The sequence below is a fragment of the Centroberyx affinis genome, unplaced genomic scaffold, assembly GCF_046629955.1.
Source record: "Centroberyx affinis isolate AG114_WGS23_722 - 3 ecotype Tasmania unplaced genomic scaffold, CSIRO-AGI_Caff_v1 ptg000859l_1, whole genome shotgun sequence".
NCBI lineage: Eukaryota > Metazoa > Chordata > Actinopteri > Beryciformes > Berycidae > Centroberyx > Centroberyx affinis.
In genome coordinates this window covers 513,829-541,295 of record NW_027279453.1, presented here as the reverse complement: position 1 = coordinate 541,295, position 27,467 = coordinate 513,829, and the positions used below count along the sequence as shown (strand labels likewise).

The window sequence follows — 27,467 nt, the reverse complement described above, 5'->3', positions numbered from 1 at the left end:
CCTTGACACGTGATTCGAGCAGACAGAATTAGATAGATACCACAATGACCAAGTGGAGGAAAATTCCACTATAATAAGACGACCGGAACATATTTCCACCAATGACATCAAAGTAAAGTTGGATTTAACTTTCCAATCTTCAAAGACCTATACGAGTGCTGTATGCCCTCATCCCTCCCGTCACTTTTTGCACAATCCAGTCCATGGATGTCAATCACTCCGGGCTGTGAATATGAAGGACCCTTCTCTCCAAGGAGCAATAACTTTCACACTGCCTTTCTGATCTTACTCCTCCCTTTCCTCCCCTTCCTTTTGTCAGCTGTTTAGCACAGGGTAGCCCTTTTAGCTAGAATGCACTATACTAGATTCTTCACCATCAGTATCTCCACCAATCATTTCTGTGACTGGCATTCGCGGGACCCCAGACTCTGTAGCGTTGTTAATGTGACACAATGTGATCTGGGGTTAGGACATCACACACACTCTTAGTACGGTAAAGCCAGATGTGAAGAAAAGCAGATTAGCGTCCATCGATCATTATGCCATTTAAAGTTGCAATATTATGATAGAGATCCGTACAGAAAGCTGTGATAGACAATCACTTTGTGTGTTTTATTTATTTTCGATTTGTGTTAGTCATTCCATATTTATTAACACTGGTAGATTGTCAATGCTTTTTTCCTTTGGATTTTCTAAATTAATGTTATGTTGATAAACATTTGGCCACTGTGTAGAATCACATTGTTTTTTACTGGGCATTAATTACATCTGTGGACATTGCTATTCCCTTTATTAATTGGCCTTTCATGTTTCTTTCTGTGGGAATCCCTATTGTGGTGGAGACCTGCGTAAAGTATATGATCAGTTTGGACAATCACTGGGCCTACGCATGAGGTTTTAGGAGCTTCTTTAAGGACCTAGATCACTTTGTGCAGTTCTACATTCAGCCACTAGATGCTCTGTATGCATTACTTTTGCAAAGTGTTATACAGTATGATAAGCTTCGACCAACTCCAAGTACAACCGAAGAGTTTCCTTTCAAAAGGAGATATTGACCATCTCAAAAAAATGACACCTACTTGCACAATGATCAATAGCACAAAATGAAATCAGTTGACTGGATCTTGTATAGTTTTAAGATACTGAACAATTTTCTCCCAAAATATATATAGCATTTTGAAATGAAACTCCTCAACTTCTGCCATGTGAATATATTTTTTGATCAAAACAATTAATGGATAGGAACATGCAATCCAAAAAGTATATTGGAATGTTAACGGTTACACTTAAATTGGTGTGATAGTATATTGAAGAGGGAACTTTTTATTTAGTTCAGCACTTAGAATTTCACTTCTACTTAACTTACTAAGGCTATATTAGTGCTCTCTCATTTAGTGTTACTTATGCACAAAAACAGAAGACCTTGGCTAGGTTTTCTGACCTTCGGATGCACGTGTTCATTGCACAGTGGCCAAATCTTTCACTTGCTACAAGGACGGACACAGATGGAATAGTTGTACTTTGAGCGTATGCAACATTATCACTTGAACCATTTCCCTCCTCATCCCAACATTTAAGTCTTCTTCATGCGGTGAACACAACAGTGTAGCATGGGGAACAGGCATCATAGGGCAAAATACAAGGGAACTTTTAGGAAGTAATACCACCATGGCAGGCACATTACCAGCATTGCCACTATTGGCCCAATTAATTATTAGTGCCCTGCTGTACATCCTTGTGTGTTCCACGCTGACTCTCAGCAGACCCCCATCCCAGGTTCCTCCGATGCCCAGGATCCTTCCCTCGACCCCTGACCCTAACCCCAGACCAGAGGCCAGTGGCTCTTTTAGACAATCACTTGCTCATTAAGGCTTGATGCACTACACAGCATCTCTCAGGGAGCAGCTCTTTTTCTGACTTTGCATTAAAAGAGGGTTTTAATATTTTTGCGAATTAAAAAAAAATGTAATTATTAAAGCATTACTTTTGGAGATAAATACTGCATACGCCGCCAACGTATGTCAGCAATGGAATCTACCCAGACAAGGCTTTGATAAGTGTGTGTCTGTGTGCGTCTGTGTGTATGTGTGTGTATGGGGAATGAATTCACTGTCCAAATCTCTTTAGAACCCAGACTATATAACATGCATTGTCATGTACTGCATAAAGAAATAGATGAAATATATCAATGTCCTGTTGTCACTTCTGTACACTAATGTCTACTGCCTATTGTGCTGCTTGTGGGATAACGGAAGAAGTCCACTAGTAAGCTGTGAATCAAGCGCCAATCCAATACCCCAGGGACAGTGAATTCCATCCAACTCTGAATATGAAGTTTCTGTGTGTGATGTTTTTATTTTCCCTTGTTAGACTGTGAATCAGCGGGGTGGGATGGGGTTGTGAGAGGGGATGTGCTGGCAAGAGCGAGTGGCAACGCAACACTGTAAGTAAGATACTGTAGCAATAAGAACTGGAGGCATTTACTACTGTCATGTTTGCATTGTAAGATTATTTTTTATTTTATTACTATTTACTATTATTATTGTTCTTATTATGACTACTACTCTTCTATTACTATTAGCCTATTGTTGTTCTGTTCTATTTGCATGACGTTTCATGGCAATGAAACATTTGGGGCTTATTTGTGTTTTCTCTTCTCATATTGTTGGTTTGGCGGGGAGGGGTTATTGGCAGGGTGGGCGTTGGGGTTAGGGCTAATTCCACTTCAATTCAGTCAATTCAAAAGCATTTTTTTTTCACAAGTCAAAAGAGTTTTTAAATAAAATGCTCTTATTTATATGCAACCAATTTAATAATTTGTTGTTCAATTTGAAATGTGATCTTTTTTTGTTTGTTTTTCAAAATTTGAATGTGTGAGTTGGCATAGCCAGTCAGTGAACAGCCCTTTCTGAACTGGCCTTATTGAAATGGATCAGAGACCCCTAACCTGCAGCGGGGGGGGCGATGTGGGGAGGGTAATCTATTCTGAATGTTATGGAGTAGCCTGTTCAGTGTGAGGGGCTGAACGCCTCATGCGCCTTTTACACTCCATCAACACAGACTGACATCATGGAGCGCACATTAGAAGTGGTCGTCGCCCTACGAGGCGTGACCACACCGATGAAGTGCGCAGACATTTTTTATATACTTGGTTAGAAATGCATTTCCTACACTTAGTCAATACACTCCACCCCAAACCTCCTTCTCCCTTTCCTGAGAAAATCTGTGCGAGTGTGTACTATGTGTGTGAGAGAGAGACAGAAACAGAGAAAGAGAGAGCGAGATGGTTCTTTGCTCTACCAATGCTTTGTAAACTTTCTTAATGCATTACACATGCGTGCAATTGGAGTAGTGTTGAAAATTGTTAATTTATTGTTTAGAATGTCTTTGCGCCCCAGCAAGAGCAAATAAAATAAAATGTAGCACTCTGTAACCAAAGCCTGAAAGGTACTTAGGCTACAGAATCTCTTTTACACAGGACTAACAAAAAAAAAAAAAAAAAAACCACAAAAAAAAATAAGACTTTTTTTTTTTTTTTTCAAAGTGCCATAGCTAGTGAGGAGAGGAAGGATTGGCAAAGTGGGGCGTAGATGCTTTACTGTGTGAGTTTACTTGAGAACCAATCAAAAAAGGGGAACTCCAAGGCAAATGTGTATTTGATTACATTGACAAACCGTTTTTACGTTTTATGCTTTTTTTTTTCATTTGGTGAGAAGGGACTCTGCTGGACTCTGAACTCTGACTCTACTGTGGATCCTCAGAGCTCTATTGTAGCAACGGTTGTCAATTTCATATGAGAGCGAGAGAGAGAGAGAGAGAGAGTGAACGTGTGTCTGTGTGTGTGTGTGTGTGTGTGTGTGTGTGCGTGCATATGCATTTATCAGAGCCACAAATAACCGCATTTGGTGGATCAGACTGGGTTGAAGTTCAGAGCTACGCGAGGACCTTAGTGTCTCCTCCTTTGAGATGTACATACAATGTGAAGGTCTGAAGTGATTTTTGTTAAATTCTATATTTTATCGCTTTTGTAGACATTTTGTTGTGGGAAGAAAAAAATAAAAGAAATTTTATGGGTGCATTCGTGCCTCGTTTTCCTGTCTCACACACGCACACATTTATAGATTTTGTTTGAATAGATTTTATTTTAGTCAAACATGGAACAATTGTATCCTAGGTATGTTAAGTCGTATGCATTACAGGAAATGGCATTTTATTCACAAAAAAAGGATTTATAAACAAAGTACAAACAATAGTAATTTTAAATAGACTTCAGTGAAGTCTCAAAAAAGTCTCAGAAGGAATCTGCTATTATGATATACATTACAATACAATACAACCCTTCTTTATAATAGTGCTCCTTGGCAGCCCCTCCCTCCTGACACTATTCCCTCTATACATCAACAGAATGTGATTTTAGTCAACATCTCTGGCATAAATAAGTGTCAAGCAAGTGTCCAGTGCTACAAAACACATTCACACACTTCCACCCATGACAATTCTGGACTCCACTATGTCCCTGTTGTTAAGGATTAGGTGATGATGCTAATCTGAAGTCAGTCTAGCAATTTCCATAGCAAAGATTAAGGCTAGGATCTGGGGCGGCGAAGGTGATGCCGAGACAGTGTTTTGCGAGAATGTGTGTGTTAGTGTTTGTATGTGCAGGCATGTGTGTCTGCTGGTGCGTGTGTATGTTTTCTACTTCCCGGGTCAGAGGTTACATCCTGGTTTCATCGTCCTCTCCTGTTTCTTCTTCTTCCCCTGACGTCGGCTCGGCTTCTCCGCTGTCGTTGCGGCTGTCCGGACGCCTCCTTAAATCTGAACAACAGAAACATCAGTAAGAGACATGTCGCTCCAACAACACAGTCATTACCACAAGAAAGAGAATACTGACAGGCCTGGGAGGAAGTCCACGCATCCGGCATGAATAATTTGGTTTGATTTGTTGGGGAAATCTTGGAGAGGACACAAGAAGAGGAAGAGGAAACACAAAGCACCTTTGAAATATCAAAACAAGTGTGTCTGAATGTTTGTGTTTGTGTGTTTGTTTGCCGGGCTTGTTTGTTTTTGAGCACAGTTTCTTTCTGAGCGGTTATCCTCTAGATGCCGGTATCGTGTCTACCCAGAGACGTTAATTAATAGCTAATCAAAGCTAATGTCTCAGCAGCACATCGCCAGCACAAAGACATGATTAATACGTAATCAAAGGCCGTGCAGCACAACGCACAAAGCAGGGCCCACCCCCATGCCTCAAACTCTACTGTTGTCATAGAAATAAACGAACACTCGTGGCTTAATTAGTTGGCTGTTGGTGTGTGTTGTCTTCATTTGAAGTTGTCTGGGATTTATCTCAGAGCCAATGTTGGCCTCCTGAGTGATGACATAGAGGTGACATGCGAGTACACACACATACACACGTGCACAAATGGAAAAAAAACCTTGACGAAGACAAAAAAAAAAATCCCATGTATACTCTAAGGAATGCACATGTCACAAACTAATTTAGACATATATACTGTGTAGATTCTTTATGTATTTCAACAGTGCAAATATGCACAAGCACACACTCTCTCTCACACTCGCTCTGTCACACACACACACACACACACACACACACACATACTGTACACCTCCATCCTCTCTTCTAACGTATCTGTTGCTATTGACCTGTAGGAGTGTGCGTGTGCATGTGTGTGTGTATGTGCGTGTGTTCTGACCTGCTAGGCCCAGTGTGTGGCAACAGGCATTGCAGGTGTGTTTCAGCAGGAAGCCGTTGATGGCAGCATTACCCAGATTATCAGGACCAAACAGCATCTCACCACTAGTACTGCTGCTGCTACTGCATTAGGGTTAGGAAAAGCATTAGAGTCAAGGCTGAGAAGTGTTTTTGTATGACCTTTATCAATACATACTTGAGATCACTTGAAGTTCTAAGATCTACACTAAATCAAGAGTGACAGTTTACCAAAACAAAATGTCCCTCATAACCTTGATGTGGTAGGTCAGCGGTTGTACCTTTGGTCTTCTGCCACAATGACTGATGGGTCAGTCAACTCCTCGCCCACTCCTGTCAAGAACAGAGCAAAAAATAACTGGATAGATAAAGCTAAAGAAAGAGAGATAGACAGACACTCACACAATCATATGTGCATACTAATACAGGCATACAGCAAACACACACACACACACACACAAGGACGCACCTTGTATATCCAGCACCAGCAGCTCTCTACAGGAGTACTCGTAGGTCCAGTGGGAGAAGGCCAGAAGCATTTCCTCCAGTGAACAGCAGGGGGCGATCTCCTCTCCTGTGTTGTTGTTGTACTTCCTGAAGTCGCCGGACATGTTCCTCTCAATAGTCAGCCACTGGCCATTTGAATGCCACAGGACAAGCGATACATCCAGAACCTGGCGGAGAGAAAAGACAAATATTAGTACATGCATACACACACACACACACACAGAAACACTGGAGCAAACACGCACGCACACACACACACACACACACACACACACACACACACACAAACCTTGGAGAGTGGTGCATGTCCTCAGGTTTGACCTGGTTGAATACTTGCATCATCTTCTGAGCTGCTCTCTGCTGCTGGATCTCCTTTAGGGATGCCAAACCAAGGTTGAAAATAAATTTAATATAAGATAAAATAAGTGTGTGTATGTGTGTGAATACAGAGTTTAACTTTTAAATTACCCTTAGACAAAGCTGCAGTGCCGTGCTACCATGGAAGTACCTCTGCCAGGCCCGAACCACCTCAGGCCTGAAGGCTTTCACCACGTATACCAGACCGGGCCTCAGCACCTCTCGCTCTGCCCAGGTACACAGCACTCTGCAGCCTCGGCAGAGACCCCCGTCCAGGGAGCCCTCTTCACTGGAAAGGGGCTGCAGCATGGCAGACAGGCCTTGTGACGACCAAGAGGAGGTTGTGCTGGAGCTGGAGCCATTGTTGGCATCAGAGGGTGCTTCTTCTAGAGAGTAGATGCTCACCTCTTCACCTCCTGGAGGGAATGAGGAAAGGCAGGGTGGAGTGCAAAGAGAGAGATGGACAACAAAGAGACAACAAAGATAGAAAACGTATTTATGTGCAGATATTTTTTGGTAGAGTGAAAAGACGGACTGATGGTAATCAACAAGAAATGAGCAGATGACACCAAACAAAAAACGTACCCAGAATGGAAACAGGTGTGAAGGGGATGGTGTGAGCCAGTCTCATCAGATTGTTTCTCTCCATAGCTTTTACAACAAATACAACATAATCAAAACGACATAGGGGATAATGTACAGATATCATTACACATGAAATTTCAGAACCACAGCTGACTGCATGTGTGCAACAGACTACTCCAGGCAGACAAAAAATGCTTTTGGGACACAGTGATGTACACTGTTTTAATACCTGAATAGTGAGGATACAGATCATCTGTGGATGGGAATGAGGAGCTCTTGGCTAGAATGAGGGGAAATTAAAGTATAAAAACAGTAAATGTCAAGTTAATGAACAAATTAACTGTATAAAGGAAAGTGACATGGGTGTTTTAAATACCTTCAGGGGCAATCCCACTCTGTGATCTGCAACAGAGATACAAGGAAGAAAATATCTACCTGTTTCGAATTGTAACCAAGTTCTATCTAATTCTTACAATCATCCAGTGCTGTGAAAATCTCAGCTGTGGATATTAACTCCCCTACTCCAGCCTTAGACACATAGACCAAAAGAAAGGCAGACAGACCAACTTACGAGCATCTGTGGCTCACGGATCTGGCCCAGCTGTTCCATGCTGACTGAGTGGGACTCCACACATCCTGCAGGCCAATGCAATGACCATCAGTTCAACCTCAATAGCATATTACACACACAATATTTCCTTTACTTCTTTAATTATATTGGCACTATTTGCCACAGTCTTACCTGATGGGAAAACACTTGTTTCTGCAACAAATCCATGGGTTCATAATCTGAAACAATATTGATATTACCAATATTGAATTCTTGGAAACAAAGCATAGACCTTACACATTTTACTTGGCTGCTATTGCTGTGCTGTGCATTTATATGTTATATATGTTACACTCCTGCTACTGTACACTGATATTCAATGGGATGATCCATGGTTACAGTTGCTGGCTGAGACAAAGTGAAACTAGACAACATATTGGCCCTCCTTCAAAATCTCTGCCAACACAATAAAACAACAAAATAGGGCTATAGTTCCATACTGAGCTGACTGAGGCTGGCTGAAGCAGACCATGTAGGTTCTCCTCCTCTCAACCTCCTGCGCCTCCTCCAGTAGGCATCAGACAAGTGGGACTGCATGCTTACCTAGCTCCCATAGGAAATAAAGAGGTGGAAAAACATACATTTCAAAATAAAGCAACCAGCAGGGTTTTTTGTTTCTTAAAAAGTTGGATGATTTTATGAGTTCTTGTATGAGTGAACTCACTGAACCATCATGTTCTCCATGATGGTTCAGTGATACGCTGAACATCACTGTGATGACTGCAATACATTTCAACAGTATGTGGTTAATGTTAACTCATTTTGTGTCACTTTACAATATCTGGGCTGTTCTCTTGTATCTTGACTGTTTTCTTGTTCTGGCATCTCCCTCTGCTGCCCAAGACTTGGTGAGTGAAGTCAGAGGACTTGGACCACTCTGGAGAAACAAAATAATATTTTAGAAACTGTGGATGCATGGACCAAAGAGTGCACACTTTGCAGCCAGGAGCTGTCAAGCAATAGCCTAATTAGGTTCATAAATATCTTAGCCATGTTGGCACAAACAAAAAGTTAACTCAAATTTTGGTTTTGTCTTTGATGTGCAGGGGCAGGACATAGAGGAAAGGAATGCTGCACATTTGAATAATCTGTTCAAGTGCCCCCTTCCACTGGGCCAACTGTACTTTTGCAATAATGCTAGAGAACAATAATGACTTCAGATTAACATACATTTTGAATATGAGTGAAGATTTATTGATCTAATGCATTTTCTCTACTTTTAACCCATCCGCTTTTCATAAAAATAGGTTTTTTGACCCTAATTGCAACCGACCTGCAGGAATACCTGAGACATGTGGCTCACGACCAAACCAATGCATCACCAACTACAACAGTACCTCTGCTCCTGCTGCATCGTAGTGATGTGTCTTCCCTAAGGCCCCTCCCACCTGGCAAACTCTCATTGTTTATTGGTTCGTCAAGGAAAGGGAACGATCCCCTCACTGGACTGAGGGGGGCACCAGAGAAAGTCATATTCTCCACACTGGATGACAGAGACCGACAGTGGCCATAGGGATGGTCCCTCAACAGGCACGCCCACCGAGGGGATTTCGTGGTTCTTCCCCATTGGCTGAAGAGTCTGGGTCGAGAACTTGGTTGGTTATCATCCTGACAGAAGCCGGGGTTTACCAAACCCTCAGAGACGTCTCGGGGGTCGGATAGCAGGACGGCACGGCTAGACGCTCTGGATACATCTAGGTTAGACAGCTGTTCCTCTGTCTTCTTCTCCTCCTGCTCCTCCTCTTCTTCTTCTTCCATAGAAGTCTCTTCCTGACTGGGGTACAGGTATGGGTCACAGGGCCAGAGTTTATGATGTGGGGCCTCTAGACCTCCATCACCAGGCCAGGGGGCAGAGGGAGACCCACTGCGGGATGGTCCACAGGACTGACAGGGGGTCCTATCCCTGAGACCACTGATACTACCTCCCCCTACATAAAGGTGTGGGAGGGAACCATGGGGTGCAAGCCGGTAAACTCCCTGCCACATCTCACCGGGATGGTGTGCAGCAGTAGATGGTGCCTCCTGAGTAAAACAAAGAGCACTTACTGAATAAAATATCCTAAGTGTAGAAGTCATTAGATATCAATAGTTATTACATGGCAGGTTTGTCGTAATAGAGCTGAGAGGCCATTGCTAGTATGTCCTGCAATGATGTTGATGTGATACTTTATTGATACCCGCAAGGAAATTCTCTTTGTGCTTGCCCCCCTCCAGGAAGGTCAGAGGTCAGATTCAATCATTTTCCTACAATACCTACAATTATCTAATGATGGCATTAAAAGAACATAATCAATAAGACATATTGTGAACACAGTACCTCCTTATCTCCTTCCTCCCCTTCCTCAGTGTGTCCTTGTCTTCCCCCTCTGCTCCCCCTGGCTCCCACATGACACTCCTGCGATGCCATTCTGCTCGGCACCATAGTGTAGCCCCTCAACAACGAAGGTGGGGTACTTTTACACGGCTTGCCCGACACTCGCCGCAAGTTGATTACATCACTGTCTGCTCCACCTCCGTGTGGGAGGGTCCAGCTGTGAGGGAGGATGTGGCGGGACGTTGTGATAGGTCGACACCGGGCCAGACGCGCCTCCTCCTGATGTAGGCTGTCAGAGGCAGAGAGCAGGGTGAGTGTGTCCACAGCCAGGGCCGACAAGTCCTGGAGCTGACCCAGCTGACCGTCCAACTCTGACAGACTGTCCTGGATGAAGTGGACCCTCTCTGAAACCTCCCCCACCATCATGCACATCTCCTCCGCTCTAGTGGGACACAAATACACATAGACACACTCAAGGCTCAAGGATGTTTGACGCTGTAGTGGTGTATGTTAGACACATTTCTACTTGAAGAGGGTTTAATGATGACGTTACAAATTTATTTACCAGAACTCACAGTTAACATGAATAGCCACAGCTGTCTGTCTTTCAGTTGATACAGAAAAATCACAACATCAATCAAACCTCTCAGCTGTGGCTCTGATCCTGTTGATTTGACCGCTGTGGAGCCCTTCACTTTGCTCATGGAAGTAAGCCTGTACACATCTCTCTTCAAACTCATGGAGTTTCTTACGATCCTTAGGGCCCAGGTAAAGCTCTGGTAAAGAGAGGTAAGAGAAGTGACACAATTAACACACACATCAGGCTCTATTTTCATGAATCAACAGCACAAAATGCGCAAAACGTCAACAGCAGTCAACAGCATGGACGCACAGGGCTTGGCAACTGATGTTTGGTAATTTTGTGGCCAGTGCAGCGCACCTGCAGCACAGTTGGAAATGGGGTGGAATTAGGAGGGGTTCATTATCAGTAGGTGGGGTATGGGCTGCCGTCACCATGACCGATCACCTCTTTTCCTTCCCTTTAAATGCAGTGTGCTCTGCGCTAGCACTCTGACAATTTCATAAGTCTGGAGCAGATCCACCACAACAGCATCTCCCAAGAGGAAACTTATGTCCTTGTGCAGAAGGTGCAGAATCACCACGAGCAAACATACAGCAGCTTAAATTAAAATTGACTGGGAGGAGATAATACATTTGGTTACCGTGTTGCTCTGGTCCGAACTGTTGCTCACTGTAGGAAATGGTTCAATGATATTAGGCGAAGAGCCAAACAGTGCCATCACAAAATTAGAGCCTGTGATTTGATCTGTAAGGTGTATATAGTTCACTTGGTGAATATGTCATTCTGAACAAAGAGTAAAACAGATTAACACAGACACACATGACATATATACACACACACTCCTACTATAGTACTCACTGAGCCCAGAGCCTCTTTCCTCCTGCTCAGCCCCTCCACTAAGTCTCCTGTAGATGGCTCTCACACCCAGAGTCATGTGACTGAGGATGATGAGGGGCGGAGGCAGCCATGGCCTGTCCTGATAGGTCATGATGTAGCGGTAACGGTTGTACTTCCACAGCTTATTGGAGCTTGATGCCATGTCAAAGTAGATGTTGCTGTTAATGAGAAGATAACAGCATTCAGCTGAATATGTACTCTGTAATAGGGGTCCTTAATTGTCAGCACTCTCAAACTTAATTGGAGCTATCTGAACTTCATTTAAGTATGGTCAGCAAGAGAAAGTTACAGACTGTAATATCCAGGTTTTACTGAAGAATGTATAAACTATATAGACTACACTTTTCAAGCAGGCATAGGTACTTAAATCTTTCATAATGTCACTTATTAAGATGCTTACTTAAAGAATGCAATGAGGATGTTGACCATAATGATATACTGGAAAAACAGATAAACAGCCTGGAGGAAGGGCGTGAGGAAGGAACCTGGAGGACACGGCTGACCACCGGCACATGCTGTTAACACACACACACACACACACACACACACACAAACACAGGCCAGTGCCAAAAATCAATATCTTGTTTTCACTTGTGCATACCTAGGAAAATATGAATGTGTTCACAGATCAAAATGATGATAGATCAAATGATGAGTCAATTAACTTTTGTTACACACTAGTCTTGCCTGCAAATACTCACATCAACACTGATAAATGAGTATACAGGTGGTTTTCATTGAACTACTAACCATTTATCTCTCCTGCATAGACTTCTCCAAAGATCATCCAGTAGGGCTGGAAGAGTACGTCCCTGGCCAGGCTCCAGGACGGCTCCTCGTCTGGTGACAGGATGGCTTTCCTGGACACGCCGAAGCTCAGCAGCACTATCGCCATCATCACCACAATGAAGAACATGTTTCTGGTCTGGGCAGACAAGGAGGGGGGAGAAAATGGGTAAGAGAAGGGGGTGAGAAAAAATATAACTTCTGTTTCAGTTCATGAACTTTTCAGTAAGTGTCTGCATTACAGTTGTGCATATATATTTCTTATGCAGTGTACATCCAGTATCACATCCTAAAGACTGGCCTGCAAGTAACAAATTGCAGGACAACATGAATAATCATTGTAAGAAAAAAAATTCAATGCCTCAAAAATGCCTGAAGTAGCCTACACACCATCTTGGTGATCATAGTGAGGTATGGGCCAGCATGTTGGTTGACAGCCAGCAGATCCATCACCCTGACAAACCAGAAGATGATGTCAAGACAGTAGCTGATGCGTCCAGCTGTCCGGAAGGGGTCTGCATGCCAGCGCAGCGCCAGTCCAGCCAGGAAGAGGAGGATGGCAATGAAGTCAGATACGTTCCAGTACTCCGAGAACCAAACCTTCAGCTTCTGGCTCAGCTTCCTCGGCTCTGACATTAGCACCTAACCAAGAGGTACACATTTGGATAGTTTTTATGTAGCATTAAGCTGTATTGCTGTATCAAATACACTTTTATTTATTGCATTATTTACTACTTTATCATTTCTTTAACATAATAATTTGACGTTTTATGGTTATTGCTTTCTGTGGGAAATGTATCACCGATGCATACATGAGCACATTATAGTTAAATAGTAACAAAAAAAGGAAGAGAAACACAACAGCGCAGGAGAGGGAGAGAGAGGGAGAGCATAATGCCTCTATCATTAATTATAGTCTCAACTGTGGCAGACAAAGACCTTTGAGTCTAAACACACTAGCCATAAGGGCTGAATTTCACACACAGCAGGCCAATTCACCAAACATCACCTCTCTCTATCTCTTTTCCCTACCTCCCTGCTCTCTCTTCTTCCCTACCCTTTCCTTCCCCTCCTCCTCTATATCTCTCTGCCCTACCACTTGCTCTCTCACCTCTCGGGTTTTCTCCACTGCAGTGGACAGGATGTACGCTATAACCAACCATTCCTGAACACTGGGTTTATCCTCCATCTTCACCAGGACGGTGTAGGAGAATAACATCAGAAAGGCTAAGTAGGACATCTACAGCAGAGAGAGAGAGAAAGAGAGAGAGAGGGGGGATGTGAGGGAGGGCAAGATAAGGCAACCACACACAGAAACATACATTAAATACTGCACATGCCGTATCAAGGACGAGGAGGCGTCTCGTCTCTCAGTCCATCCATTTCAGTCAGAAAGATAAAAGAATATTGGGTCACAGGCAGTCATTAAAGTACCGACAGAACCAGCTTTATTCACAAGTATAAAAATAGAAAATAAGACTGAAGGCCACTGGCAGAAAGTCGTGCCTGTACGCCACCTACTGTGTGGAACCAGAACTTGACGACAGGAGCTGTGTAGAATTCATAGAGTCTCCTGATCCAGGATAGACACTGCATGGTCAGAGAGGAGACTGGAGCCAGACACCTGTCATAGCACGACACACCTTGCTCTGCATCCTGACTACCCTGTTAGAGCATAGAATAGAATAGAATAGAATAGAATAGAATAGAATAGAATAGAATATTGTCATGTATCACTTGTCCCAAGCCAGTAGGATTTCAGTGTGCCAACTGGATAAGTCTGCCCCGGCGCTTTACCATGTGCCCAGTCTCCTCGTGGGCTGCCGCCGGCTTCCCAGAGTCACGTCCAAAGAGCAGTGCCTCATGGGACTGCGGCACATGGCACATCTCAGCCTGGCTCTTAAACTCCAGCAGCAGGATGGCAGGGGGCAGTAGGAGGCTCAGGATGATCTGAAAGAAAGGGTAGGAGATCAAGGCCCTACACCGCTTTGAGTGTCATGAGCTTGTTCAACTAGTGGGAACCTAAACCTTCAAATTTAAAGGCATCAGCTCTTTCTCTTACTTCTAGTGCTAATAGACAGCATCAAAATACTGAAGCTGGTAAGCCAACGATTGTATACAGAACCATGCATGTTATACCACTACTACTACTACTACTACTACTACTACTACTACTACTACTACTACTACTACTGCTACTACTACTACTACTACTACTATTACTACTACTACAACTACTACTACTATTACTACTAATAAAGGGCAATTATTCTCAGATGTAGGTCAGAGCTACAGAACATCACCATGGGAGCTGGTAGGGATTCAGTTCAGTGTGATAGTATGTTTAACTTGTATGCCACCCTGTACCCTGATTTTTTTTTTTATGATACAAACACACTGGTTCTAACTACATAGTGCTAAAGGACTACGCATTTCTATCATCAGATTTAGAATCAGAGACAACTTTATAGGTGAAATAAATTTAAATATATCATCAAATTCACCTGGTGAGCTCTGGCAATGTTTACGATGTCTACCTTCAGAAAGGAGTTCTTCCTCATGTTGAGTGGCCCGGTCCAGAGATCGGTGAGGAGGGTCTGTGTGCAGGAGTGTGAGACGAACGGCCTGTGACCTGAGGAGACAGCCATCTGCAGACAGGTGAAGTGGCTCCATGCCTCCATCTCAGAGGTCAACAGCTTCATGGCCATCTGCTCGCTCTGACGAAATGCACAGTCCAACACATCCACCGCCAGCTGACCAAACTCACTACGACACAAACAGGAGGGACATACACACATACATACATACATACATACATACATACATACACAGGTTTTCATACACATAACTGCATAAAATCCATAATAAATCAAAAAATAGAAACACACAAAACATATACTAATAACTAAATTTGGGCCTGACATTCAGAAAACCTATGAACAACTTCCACATGTAGTTAACCAGAGAGACTCCCACACTCCCACACATGCTCACACATACACACACACACACACACACACACACACACAGACAGGCCAGATAAACTGGATTACGAACTGGGTCTTTGCAGCAGCAAAGAATAGGATTTACAAAAGAATAGAACAAATAGAGAGTATTGAAGATAATCAAATAAATAATTAATTACAATTACAAAAGAACATACTGAGAGGAAGGAATAAATACAGATGCAGTGCCTTAATCATGCTAATACACCTATTGGCTTACAAGAACTGACACTTAGTTGACTATTGATATTTTTCAGGTTAGATAGATACAACCCCCCCCACCCCCCCCACCCCCCGCACACACACACACACACACACACACACACACACACACACACTGACACTCACAGTGAGTATGTTTTGAGCCGATCTGTAGTGCTGTCGTCCATGTTGCTCTGCCGTGCCTCGCAGGCCATGGAGCGGTAGAGCTTACAGGCCACCGTAGCACGCGCCAGCGCTTCCTCGCCGTGCTGCCACAGGAACAGTGCCATCTGCTGGCGTCGCTGAAGCACCGCCCACACAAACAGGTCGTTGAAGTTGAAGTGAACCAGCACTGGAGCTTCACCGAGGCCAGGGGTCGAGGTCATTGCTCGCCGGTTCGCAGGTGACAGGTCTCTCTCCTGGATGGAGAAGAGAAAGGTACAGGAACAAGGAGCGGCTGCCTTAGGGGTGCCTTGGAGATCCAAAAGGTGCCTATAAGAAACTTAAGTGTGAGCTATACTCCCAAAGACCACCTTGAGTTTTCAATCCTAGAAACTCCTAAAGAGGTTTCTAACGGAAACTTAGAATTTCAAGACAGAGCTGTTTCAATATGCTGGTCACAAGTAGTACCAATAGCAAATTTATAACAGAAGTAGATGTTAGGTGTAGGGTTAGTTTAATTTCAATGTTTCAGTTTTTTCTTTTTTCTTTTGACAGTGCACAACTGCTTTGTATATACATTTAATTTCCATAGGTTCCACAATCTCCTCATTGTTCCCCACAATGAAATCTCACCACTGTACTACAGCATTTTCAAAATTACACTGATTGGCCCACTGGGGACACTACAACTACAGGTCATAAAAAGATAGCATATTTGTTTCTGATTGGCTGTGAGGGGAGGCTGCATAATTTATTGGGGATAATACATTTACTGTTGCCTTGTTGTATTTTCTTCCAGACAGTTAAGAGAAATAGAAGACAGACGTCCCTCAACCAACCTTGCGTTTGTAGGGCTGAGCAGTTCTGAAGAAATGCAGGTGCTGGGGACTCCTGCTCTTGTTGGAGTTTGGTGTCATCCCCCTCCTCTGTTTAGACAGAGAGCCAGAACTGTCCCGCACACTCTCCTACACACACCAAAGCAACCAAGAGCACACATTATACGTGTGAAGAGAAACAAACATAGCTAAATTTAATAAGCAAAGGAAAATAATGAACCAAGTCAGTTTTTATCTGGGACATTCATTAGAACAGACTGGGCAATAAAAGAGTGGTATCTAACTTGCTGACTGTTGATGACTGTATTGATGGTATGTAAATCACTGCTCACCTTGTCCTGCAGGCGGTTGTAGGCAGCTCTGAAGTGTTTCCGTGTGTAGGTGCTGCGGTAGGCTCCTCCTATCAGGTACTCGATCACCAGGCCCATGTCAATGACAGACAGACGGTAACCTCTGGGCAGAGAGGTCTACTCTCACACACACACACACACACAGATAAATATTATATATGTACACATGGATGCACAAACACACAACTATAGTGTACACAAATGCAGCTCAAGTCAATATCCTGTGTAAAAGCCAATAATGTCTGTGTAAATTGGATTGTGATGCTTCTACGTAAAGTGGCTTAAAATAGATATGATTTTATGTGATTTCATCCTGACTGCTGTCTACCTGTTTCGCATCTTCAACAAGGTGGTGGAGGAAACTGTTCGTTTGTCCCTGTTTCTGAAGAGACAAATGGCATTATTATTCATAATGAATCACCAATGATATAGATTGATATAGACAGGTAAATACTAAAGACCAACTACAGAGCTACTCAGTCTGCACAAAAGCACAGCATGCTGCTTACTTTTTAACGAAGTAGAGAGAAAACAAATCTCCAAAAGACCAAATAATCACATATACAGTAGCAGCTCATGGGTCCTTGTTTGTCTTCTAAGGGGGACTTATTATCCCAGAGTTATTAATTATTAAACATGCTTTAACACGCAGAAGATAAAGGCAGTGAGGAGAAAGCCAAGTGCGAGTGGACCCATGAAAAAGAGCTCTGTGATCTCGAAAACATCTTCAAACAACAACTGGGAAAACACCATGAATAATATTGACCAGAGATAATTTCGGTGCAAAACACTTACAGTGCATTATTGTGATTTCAATCAAAGCCACAGCTTTGGAAGTTGAGCTTCAAGAGCTGGCAACTGAGAGCCACAAACTAAAAGAATTGAATTTCCTCTGTGTAGCAAAGAGAGAGCCAAGGGGAAACAAATGAGGAAACAGCACAGCAAGACAAGTACTGTGGGGTGAAAGTATCGATGTAACATGTTATACTTGTGCAGTTTGTCGACTTTGTGTGGCTATTGTCAGTGATTCAATAAGAAGAAACAAATCTGTGTAAAATAGTATTTGTATTAATGTAAATGTTGTATTTCTAGTCTTGGCCAAAGGAAGAAGCAAATGGTGTGAATGAGATGGAGTGTGAAAAAAAGTGAGTCTACAGGCAAAGTGAGGCAAAAGCCAGAAGTAGATAAAGCAGGTTAATGTGTTATAATAACCATGTTATAGAGTTCCTCCAGGCGATCCACACTGAGGAAGCGGCTCATGGTCATGCCGTGGTCAATCAGCAGTTTGACAAAACTGACACGGTCCATCACCAGAGCATCCAGCATGGCCTGTTCCAAGGAACCCACCTGGATACAGCAGATAAAATGATTACAATAACATGATCACACAACAACAACAAAAAAGTTAAGAGAATATATAATACGCAATAATGGGATTTAATGAGACCACAGCCTGCAGTAGTGATGAACCTGGTCAGTCTCACCTGCCAGTGTTGTCCGTACACCAGGACGTGTTTCTTAGCAATGTCAGCTCTGTCCCATGCTAGAGTCATGCTCAGCTGCTCTGCAGGACTGGCCCTGGTGCCTATTCGTCATACAAACAGCCAATCACACATAGCAAAAAACACACAAAAAATGTATGTGTCTACATTCCTATTTGCTTTAGACTATCATTATCACAACAAACAAGTAGAAACCAAGTACCTTTGAGTGTAGTGGTCAAAATGGCCGAATCTGGTGCTTGCTGGTCCTCTGACTCCGAGTCGAAGATGGTGATCTGTTGTTCAAACATACAGTATATTGAAATAGTGTAAGCACTACAAGTGTCCAGTCACAACACACACATTCGCAAACGCTGCTATACTTACAGACTGTCTGTGATCCATACATTCCAGGAGAAGAGTGTAGAGGTGCGAGGCTTCTGTCCTCTCCACTCCAAACACATTCCCAATCCTAACGAGGAAGTCCTCCTGGATGTCAGCATCCAGCTGCCTAAAACAGGCAGCAAGCAAATGAATTGTCTTTGTGACAGGTCTTTTTATTGAACATTTGGTAAGCTGTCAAACAAGGCAGTTGGTCCCAATGCACACAATTAAGTGTAAAACAGGCACCATGAACTAACTAGGTCAAGCCAGAAATCTTCCACTAGATCCACTAGGACAGGCGTACATACATACATACCTGTCTATAGCGGTCTGCTTGTGCAAGAAGGCAAGCAGATCAGCAGCTCTGCCTGATCCCTCGAAGACAAAGACTGGCACAGGGGGCACGCTGCTAACATAGTCCAACACTGTGGACACAACGACAGGGCCTCCCTCCACTACCACACACACCACTGGCACTCCTTGGTTCAGTCCTGCGAGGAGGAGAGGAGAGGGGGGGGATGGCAATTTACCAGCCATATCAATCTGTGTGTCCCATAAACACACACACCAACTCACGAGGGTGTATCTTCTGCAGCTGGATGTGTTTCTCCAGCCTCCTCCTGAGGCCTTGCTGGCAACCATGTTTTCCCAGAGTTCCATCATCCACCAACAGGAAGTGGGAGTGGAAACCATTAAGACAGGCCCTCTTGCTCAAGGGGTTCCCCAGCGACTGGTAGGGCCTGAACACCTGAACCACAACAAGGGAAAATCAAATCAAGAGTAAAGCAGGAGCCAAGCACAATATATGAGCAAACTAAGCCATGTTACAGAGGTTTAAACTTATTCAATGTCAAACTGGTGAGGAAGTGTAATCTCATTCAACAGTAAATTGATTTTAGTACTCACATCTCTGCCTATAAGGTCAGTGTTGTTGTCAATCACTCCCCACGGTGTGACCCCCACTGTGTTTCTCTTCCTGAGGTCAGGGCTCCCAAATGTTTTCACTGCCTCCCCAACATACTTTGACACACCTGGACAGGACATAAAATAAAGTTTTAGATCATATATGTCAACCTCAAGGTCCATGAGCTTCTGTACAATTCAACTGGCTTACAAATACACACAGCATCTTCTGCTACTGCATTGCAGTGTCCTGGCAGATAACATTGTGTCTTTGAATGAAAATGCATCCCATAGGGTTTTCATGGGAGGGATAACGAGTAGGACAATATAGTATGTTGTGTAGTTGTATGGTTTTATTTAACAAACTTTCACTAGCTCACTAGCTCACTAGCTCACTAGCTCGTCACCTCGCTTTGACCCAATTAAAACCACACATAGCCTCAAATCGTTAAAATTAGGTAGGCCTATGATAAGCCAAATCCCATAAGGAATTTGTCTTTTTCCTTCTTCCTTTTGACTGATTCTGAATGTTGTATTTACTATTTTACAACAGTTCATAAGGCACAAGAGAATGAACGGAGGTGCATTTATAACAGCATGTTGTATTGATATACAGAAATTTAAAAGATAAACAAAATGGCCGGTGATTGAGATGAATGGTGATTTTGAGATGAATGGTGAGTTTGACACCCCTGATTTAGACACATGAAGATGTTTATGAAGCAGCAGTATACAGTCAGGCCTAAACCCGGAGTTCTTGGAACTTTTCAGGCCAAGATCAAAACTGATTAACTTTAGTCCCACCCTAGGCTCATTAAAACAGACATGCTGGTCATGTGAATCCAGAAACTGGACCGTGACTCATTCTAGGTCCTGGCTGGCCCATCGTTTAGGTAATACTGGCACAAATGATTTATGACACAAACTGACAGCAGAAATGTGTCATCAGTACAAATTTAGCCACAGTCGTACCAGTGTTAACGCCATCAGTGAGTATCCAGGCCCCTGTGCTGAGGGCAGCAGTGATCAGCCCCTTGCTGAAGGCCTGCCTGACTTTAGGGGGCAGGGTGAAGTTCTCCGAGCCTCCCTGGACAGTCAGTAGTAACTTGGGTCTCTCCATCTGCCACTCCCTCAGCATCAGCTGGAGCAGCACCTCTGGCTTTGAGTCTACAGCCACACGAACATACTGGAGAGGAAATACACACAGAGCTGTTTGGGACTGAGAGGTTCTTGGTTCAATTCCCTATGTGTTTTCTGTGGTTGTCTATCTGTCTCTTTTTTACTGTTTTAAATAGATACTATCTCTCTTTGTATTCAACGTGCTAATGTCTGTTAACATCATAGTGAAGCACGAAGGATCTAGGCACGCCTGTTTATAAAACCATCAAAATCCAAACCCCCTGTCTTGTTCGCCCCAGGCAAAACATTTACCTTAATTTTAGGAGTAATCCCTTGTAGAAAATGGGATTAGAGTTCCCTAAATTTAGCATGTTAATTGAGCAAATAAGCAAATTTTCATTTGGCCTAGAAACACAGATACCGTTACAGTAGACTTACAGACCTTAGCCCGACAGACGCGTGTGGCGCTGTCCTCGAAGTCTACGGTCCCATAGGCATTGGTGGGACTGGCCCTGGTGTGGAGCTCTATGGACCAGTCCTCTTCCTCCTCCTGCCCAGGACCAGGATGGAGGGACATGGGGGGGCATGAATCTTGCCAGGAGTGCTCCCCCATCAGGCGGCCACAACAGCATCTGGGAAATGGAAAGAAATGTGGAGAGGTTGAGGTGAGAGATGTCTGGATTGCAGAGTCACTTCCAATCGTGCATTGTAGACAGAAACCCCGTTTACTCAGACTGCACCTCACCAGACTGACTGACAACACCTTCCTCTTTTACCTTCCTCCTTGTTCTTAGCACTGTCTTGCTGTATCCTTGCACTTTTATTAGTTTGGGATCTAGACTAGTTCATCAAACAATTTATCAAAATCTTCATCCTCTTAGCATCTAATAACAAAAATCATATTGACATGAGTCAATATGAATAATACAATATAATATGAAATAATGTAAAAATATTCCACTTTCTAAACATTTTAACCCACTCAAAATTTTAACCCACTCAAAAAAACACTCAAAAAATGTCAGTCGTAAACATAGAAAAATAACCATTATGATGTAAAACAAATGTATGAGATTATTGTTTTCATAGTGTAGTTGAATATAATTGTTGCTATTGTTATAATTTCAATGTTAAAAAAAGATGTTATGACTATAATTCAAGTTCAAGTTACATATCAAAACAAAGACATTTTTCTTCGTGCAATGTGCTCCCAGAGTTAGAAGAGAGACAGACCGAATCAGACATTCACACACACATACACACTTTAAATCATACCTGATCAAGCTTTGGCATACTTGACATACTGGAATACATCTGTAACAGGAAATAACACATTACAAAAGAAACCACATGGTCCCGATTCCTGGAAGGACGGGCTGAATGCCAAACATTTCTTCTCTCAGAAAAATGTTTTATCCATCCACTACCGCTAGCGTTACACTGTGTACTACTGCACAAACCAGCCAGCGTTTATGTTGAGAATGATAAAATCCTGTACTATATTCACTTTTTTGGTTAGTCATCAATGTATTCTGATTCCAGTTTACCTGTGTAGGTCCCGAGAGGAAGGGATAAACTTCACACACTCTCTCTTGAAGAAGGTTTCCTCAATCCAAGACTTTCGTGACTGGAATGAGAAAAGAAAATGTTTAGTTATAGATGACACATCCTTGGGTGTCTGAGTACAAAGTTTGTCAACTTCAGTCTCAAACCCATTCTCTTGCAAAATAATCGCTTAACATAGCCTTCCTGTAAGATTTTATCTGTGACCTTTTCAATGAAGCTCATGGCAGTGCTGTCAGATGCTGGACCTACGAGCAACTGCAGGTCACTCCAAGTCAAAGAAACCTAAACTGCTCTACCGGATATGAGGCGTAACAGACAACCTCTCCTTCAACCTCACAGCAGTCTTTACTTCATGCTTCTCCTGGTCTGTCAGAGTCCTGCTCCTGTGCTGCATTTCCCTGGCCAGACATTAACAATGGCCCTACTGGGTACAGCATTGTTGGTAGGAAATATCCACAGATATCCGTTTCCTGTGATTAGTACACATGGTTCAGCGTCAGTGTGCTCCCTCCCTGGCTCAGACTGTGTCAACACCAAATAGGGTTTACAGTATGTAGCTACTGTAGTGCATGGTGTTTTGCAATAAATATATCTCTTTATAGACAATAAAATTTACTACTATATTATGGCCCACAGTGGCAGTTTTAGTTTTATCAGCAGTGATGTAGTGGAAAATCAGACAGTGGGTAAATTATGACCTCCAGTCAGTGATCATCATAAGGCAACGACAACAAACAATATAACCACAAATTTCAGAAAGGCATTTATGTTTTGTTTTTGCTTAAAAGACCTCACATAACGTCCATGTGTGATACTACTTACTATATATACTAGGAATTTATTTTGTAAAGATTTGAGGCAGGCTAAAAAGGTGGGTAAACTCTACCATGAATAAAATGGTGGGCAAACTGAGTGTAGGTGAGTTTGCCCTCCACTACACCCCTTATTATCAAAACTGATTACATTTTAGCCAGAATATTGCATTGTAAATAACATCAAGTAGACAGTGTGTGTGTGTGTGTGTGTGAGAGAGAGAGAGAGAGAGAGAGAGAGAGAGAGATTCCCAATTCCTGGGCATTGGAGGCTGCAACCAAATTTTGATTTGCAAGATTTTCACAGAAATAAACAATGTCCTCCTCGGTAGTTACCTCTCCTGTCCAACTCGCGTTGCTACAGCACTAACATTGTTGTTAGTGACGACGTAATATATTCATGTCACACTGAAGATTCACATATTGCTCCCCTTTTCGCGAGACATTTAAGTTACTTACGAACTATAGTTAGCCTACAACTATTGATAATTACTCTGCAAAAAGTATACTATCCAAATGTCACAACAAAACTTTAAAATATCATGCAGCTAGGTCAAGCGCATAACGTTACCGCAGAAAATCCTATAGTAATACCATAGAGGTTTAAAATACTATGAAGTAACGTACGATATACTTATAAACTCACTATTGAGCACCACAGACACACTAACTCCCTATAGGAAGTGTATGGGAATATTATGGTGATTTTCTTTTGTTAATGTACAGACACGACGAACTTAAAATAATTAAATGCTGAGTAAACTGCTTGTATTTTACAGCCGTGCTTGTATGTTGCTTTGATTGACCTACTTACCATATTATTTGCATGGTTCTCGTTAAAAAAAAAACCCCCAAAAAAACAAAAGCGATTATAGCCTCTTGAATTAATAGACAAAATGATGAAACTTACCATTGCTGGAGGGATACTTCAGCTAGGTACATGACACGTGTATTAGCCTACAGCAAACCTAAATCAAATCCCACACCCTCATTATTAGTTTCTTGTCAAGGACAGGCCTTTTATCAGCCCCTGGTCCAAAGGGCAGGCAGATTCTTTTCAAGAGGCCTTGAGGAGTTCATGACCCCCTCCTTCAAACACACGCAGGACTGTTTCCCTCCCCTGTGCTGTCAACAAGTGGTGGAGGATGAATAGGGATTATTATGCCGCCTTATCCTGGTCGTGGACTAGGAACAGGGAGGTGTGGGAAGGTTTGGATGTGGAGGTGGGCAGGAGGGATGATGGGCCAGCAGCTCTGCCTGTGTGGGACCATGCTAACAACCACCAATAACTTTTCATCCATTTTTTTAAGTAGTGTGTTCAGCGTTCATGTTATGTGTGATTAATTACTACCTCTCCCAGCATACTATGGATGTAGCTGGGAGAGTTGTTCACAAAAAATCGTAGAAAAGTAGACCCTGAATCTAGACATGGATTTTAATTTTTTTTTAGATGTCCTCTCCTAACACACAGACACACACAGCCCACTCCACAAAGTGGCTAGAGGCTAGAGCAGATACTGTATATTTAGCAGATATAGTGGGACCTAGAGGCTTGTTCAGCGGCACATTGGTAGTGTAGGTTGGTGTTGAGCCTTCAGTCCTTTCTCAACAGCTTGCCCACATCAAGTGCACATGCTCCCATCAAGACAGTGGAGGAAGCCAGCAGCCCTTCCTTGTCTCAGAATTAATTTTTCAGTAACATACAACGCTACCAAGACTCATGAGCGCACACACAAACATGTTCATTAAAAATCATTGCAAGAATAAAGACCATTTTATTTGCCAAAGAAAATCTGTACAACCTGTGACACACAGCTCTCTATGACTGGCAATCAGGTGTAGTAGTAACATGTAACAAATGGCAGGAATGCAAAATGCTCTGTGCTAACACAACATCAAAATACAGTATAGCTTTTCATTAGATGCATTTGAAAAATGAATGTCTCTTATTTTCCAGATAAACTGAAACTCCACAACATATCCACATAACTACAACCGAGTTACACCAAGTAATATTACTGGCTGAAGCTGAAAGATAATACAGAGGAGTTTGCCTTTTTCTACCTAATTCCTTTAACAATACTGTCAGCACATGTAAAGCATGTACTCATATCAGAATATGATGCTAATGGGTTGGAATTGTTGTGCTTGAATATGATCAAAGATTTTCTCTTATGTGCATTTTTTGTATTGATTTCTTTGGATTTGTAAGGCAAGGATTCTGCAAAGAACAAAAACTGGAAGTCATTGCAGCACATTGTCACATCATGTAGGAGGCTGGCTGGAATCCTTTTCACAGAAATACAAAAACTGTAGCCTCTTTAGATAGGGATATTCTAATTATAAGGAACCTAATATAAAAAAAACCCTCATCTTCAATTTGTTAATGGATGGTGAGAATGGACATCCCTAAACTGAGGTATACACTTAAGTTCACCAAAGTCCTGGTTACCAGTGTAAGAACCTTATTGTTAAGATACAGGTCAAGGTTGCCTTCACTGAAGTCAACAATTAGATCTTACTTCATGTATAGGTGTTTAGCAGGGGCTCACTTAAATCATATATCAATCTTATTTGGCTGCTAGTGCAGTCCATGACTTCAGGTCATTGCCTCTCACTTAGATGCAATTTATAGGCAACCTAAAATGTTGCCCATGCGTTTCTGATGTTTTTATGTGCTGAAATACATCACATTTTCATCACAACTCTTGTCTGCTGAGCATTAGGCAGAGAATATCTGACTCCCCGCCCCCATCATCTTCATGTTTCCATGGCGTCAGAAATTGAGTCTTTGCCCTTTGACTTTTCTCTTGGTTCTGATTCGTTGTTGGTATCCTCTAGAAGGGAGAGGTCAAGCTCCGGCAAGGGGACCCTCCAGTACTGGAAAGAGTTGTAAGTGCAGTCGTCGTCGTCGTTGTTGTTGCTGTCATCATCGGCCTAAAAGTAGAAAGAGAGAAAGAAATAAGCCCTGTGGGGAACCTCAAGATAAACGTCCAAAGCGCCTCGAACAGTTAACATTTATGGGAATCAAACCAGACCTGGGCAGGATTACAGTTAGAGCCATATTTCACCCACGGAGCTACACAAGGCCAAGTATATAGCCAAATCCACTTTTTATTCTCTTTATTGGGATTTTGGCAGGTAGGACCAATGCTGCCTTGATGTACCAGACACCTCAGATGCAATACAGCATGTAATGGGTGACATCTTATGGACGCTCACTGCTATTGCACCTGCTTCAGACGATACTGGTCACCACTGCACACGTTGTATAGACTATGCAAAATTACCGTGTAACTTTATATTAGCGTTCACTTACTCCATCGCCAGTTTTGGGAATAGCAGTCTGTGCAGCCACGCCATCTTCTCGAGGTCGTTTCTTGGAGTTTGGGAGTGTGGTGGAGGTTCGACGGTCCTGGAAACTTCCAGAAGTCTGCACCGACGAGCCAGTCTCCGCATGCTTCCTAGGCTCGCAATGTCTCGTTTTGCGATGAAGAGCTGCGTGTTGTTGTTGCTGTTCCTCTCGGTCTTCGAAGTAATGCGGTCTCTTTCTGCAGCGGCTGCCCAACAAAGCCAGTAGCGATGGCGGATTCACACCCCCAGTTGCAGCCATGCTTTCGAGCTGCGTGTCAACACTGCAAAGTGAACGGTAACATCTTTTAGAGGGGGCGTCGTGAAACACCGTGTCCTCGGCACGTCTCTTTGTCATGAATACAAGCTATGTCACTACGCGATACACCAGGAAGATAGATAGGATTAGCTTTTTACATCAACAGTCGCTACTTCCCACCGCCGTTGCTGCGCATTCTAGTCGCAAAGCAAAACACCTACAGCACGACTGCAAAGCGTTCCAGCTGACCAATCAGAGCAGAGCATCGCGGTCTGTCCCCGCCCACGTCCAACAGGAAGCCTCTGCTCTGCCTGTGGCGGTCTTTGAGAAATAATACAGGCTGCGTAGAATAAATTATTTGATGGTTTGATCTTGAAGACTTTACAAAGTGAAGAAGTGGCTTCAGGTGTAAAGCAATGCACTTAACCGTAAGGTACTCCAATGACATGATACAGTCCAAAATATTCAGAAAAAGTATGAATGATTGGATAAATATGTATTCCAACATCTCAATATCATGTTCCTCCATTCATATAAACGCAGTGTTAGGAATACAAGTGAATATGTAAATATTTGTTTAAAAAAAAATCACAGTTCTAACATTCTTTCCCAGTATGCGTGAGTTTGCTCCTTGTATAGGCAATCTCGGCTCCAAAATTTACTTTTTT

At 42.8% G+C, this 27,467-nt stretch overlaps 2 protein-coding genes across 2 annotated transcripts; both read right to left on the bottom strand.

Annotated features, from left to right (window-relative positions):
- Positions 1 to 4,175: 4,175 nt before the first annotated feature.
- On the bottom strand, positions 4,176 to 22,122 carry trpm6 (transient receptor potential cation channel, subfamily M, member 6). Its single transcript, XM_071521098.1, has 38 exons — positions 22,087 to 22,122; positions 21,254 to 21,443; positions 20,665 to 20,878; positions 19,696 to 19,820; positions 19,366 to 19,537; positions 19,106 to 19,280; positions 18,793 to 18,916; positions 18,629 to 18,701; positions 18,382 to 18,509; positions 18,137 to 18,271; positions 17,253 to 17,306; positions 16,907 to 17,041; positions 16,578 to 16,703; positions 15,724 to 15,995; positions 14,908 to 15,136; positions 14,168 to 14,320; positions 13,892 to 13,960; positions 13,482 to 13,610; positions 12,761 to 13,012; positions 12,335 to 12,509; positions 11,985 to 12,099; positions 11,546 to 11,742; positions 10,748 to 10,880; positions 10,108 to 10,546; positions 9,128 to 9,812; positions 8,567 to 8,667; positions 8,231 to 8,333; positions 7,923 to 7,969; positions 7,752 to 7,816; positions 7,557 to 7,582; positions 7,410 to 7,460; positions 7,181 to 7,246; positions 6,707 to 7,011; positions 6,526 to 6,610; positions 6,201 to 6,404; positions 6,013 to 6,064; positions 5,715 to 5,836; positions 4,176 to 4,815 (listed from the first exon to the last, which is right to left on the bottom strand). Exons 2-38 carry the CDS (start codon positions 21,422 to 21,424, stop codon positions 4,715 to 4,717), a joined length of 5,808 nt encoding a protein of 1,935 aa, XP_071377199.1. The 5' UTR covers positions 21,425 to 21,443; positions 22,087 to 22,122; the 3' UTR covers positions 4,176 to 4,714.
- Positions 22,123 to 24,698: 2,576 nt separating this feature from the next.
- LOC139645404 (uncharacterized) lies at positions 24,699 to 27,012 on the bottom strand. Its single transcript, XM_071521099.1, has 2 exons — positions 26,509 to 27,012; positions 24,699 to 26,126 (listed from the first exon to the last, which is right to left on the bottom strand). The coding sequence occupies exons 1-2, from the start codon at positions 26,896 to 26,898 to the stop codon at positions 25,950 to 25,952; spliced, it is 567 nt and encodes a 188-aa protein (XP_071377200.1). The 5' UTR covers positions 26,899 to 27,012; the 3' UTR covers positions 24,699 to 25,949.
- Between the last annotated feature and the right edge of the window lie 455 nt (positions 27,013 to 27,467).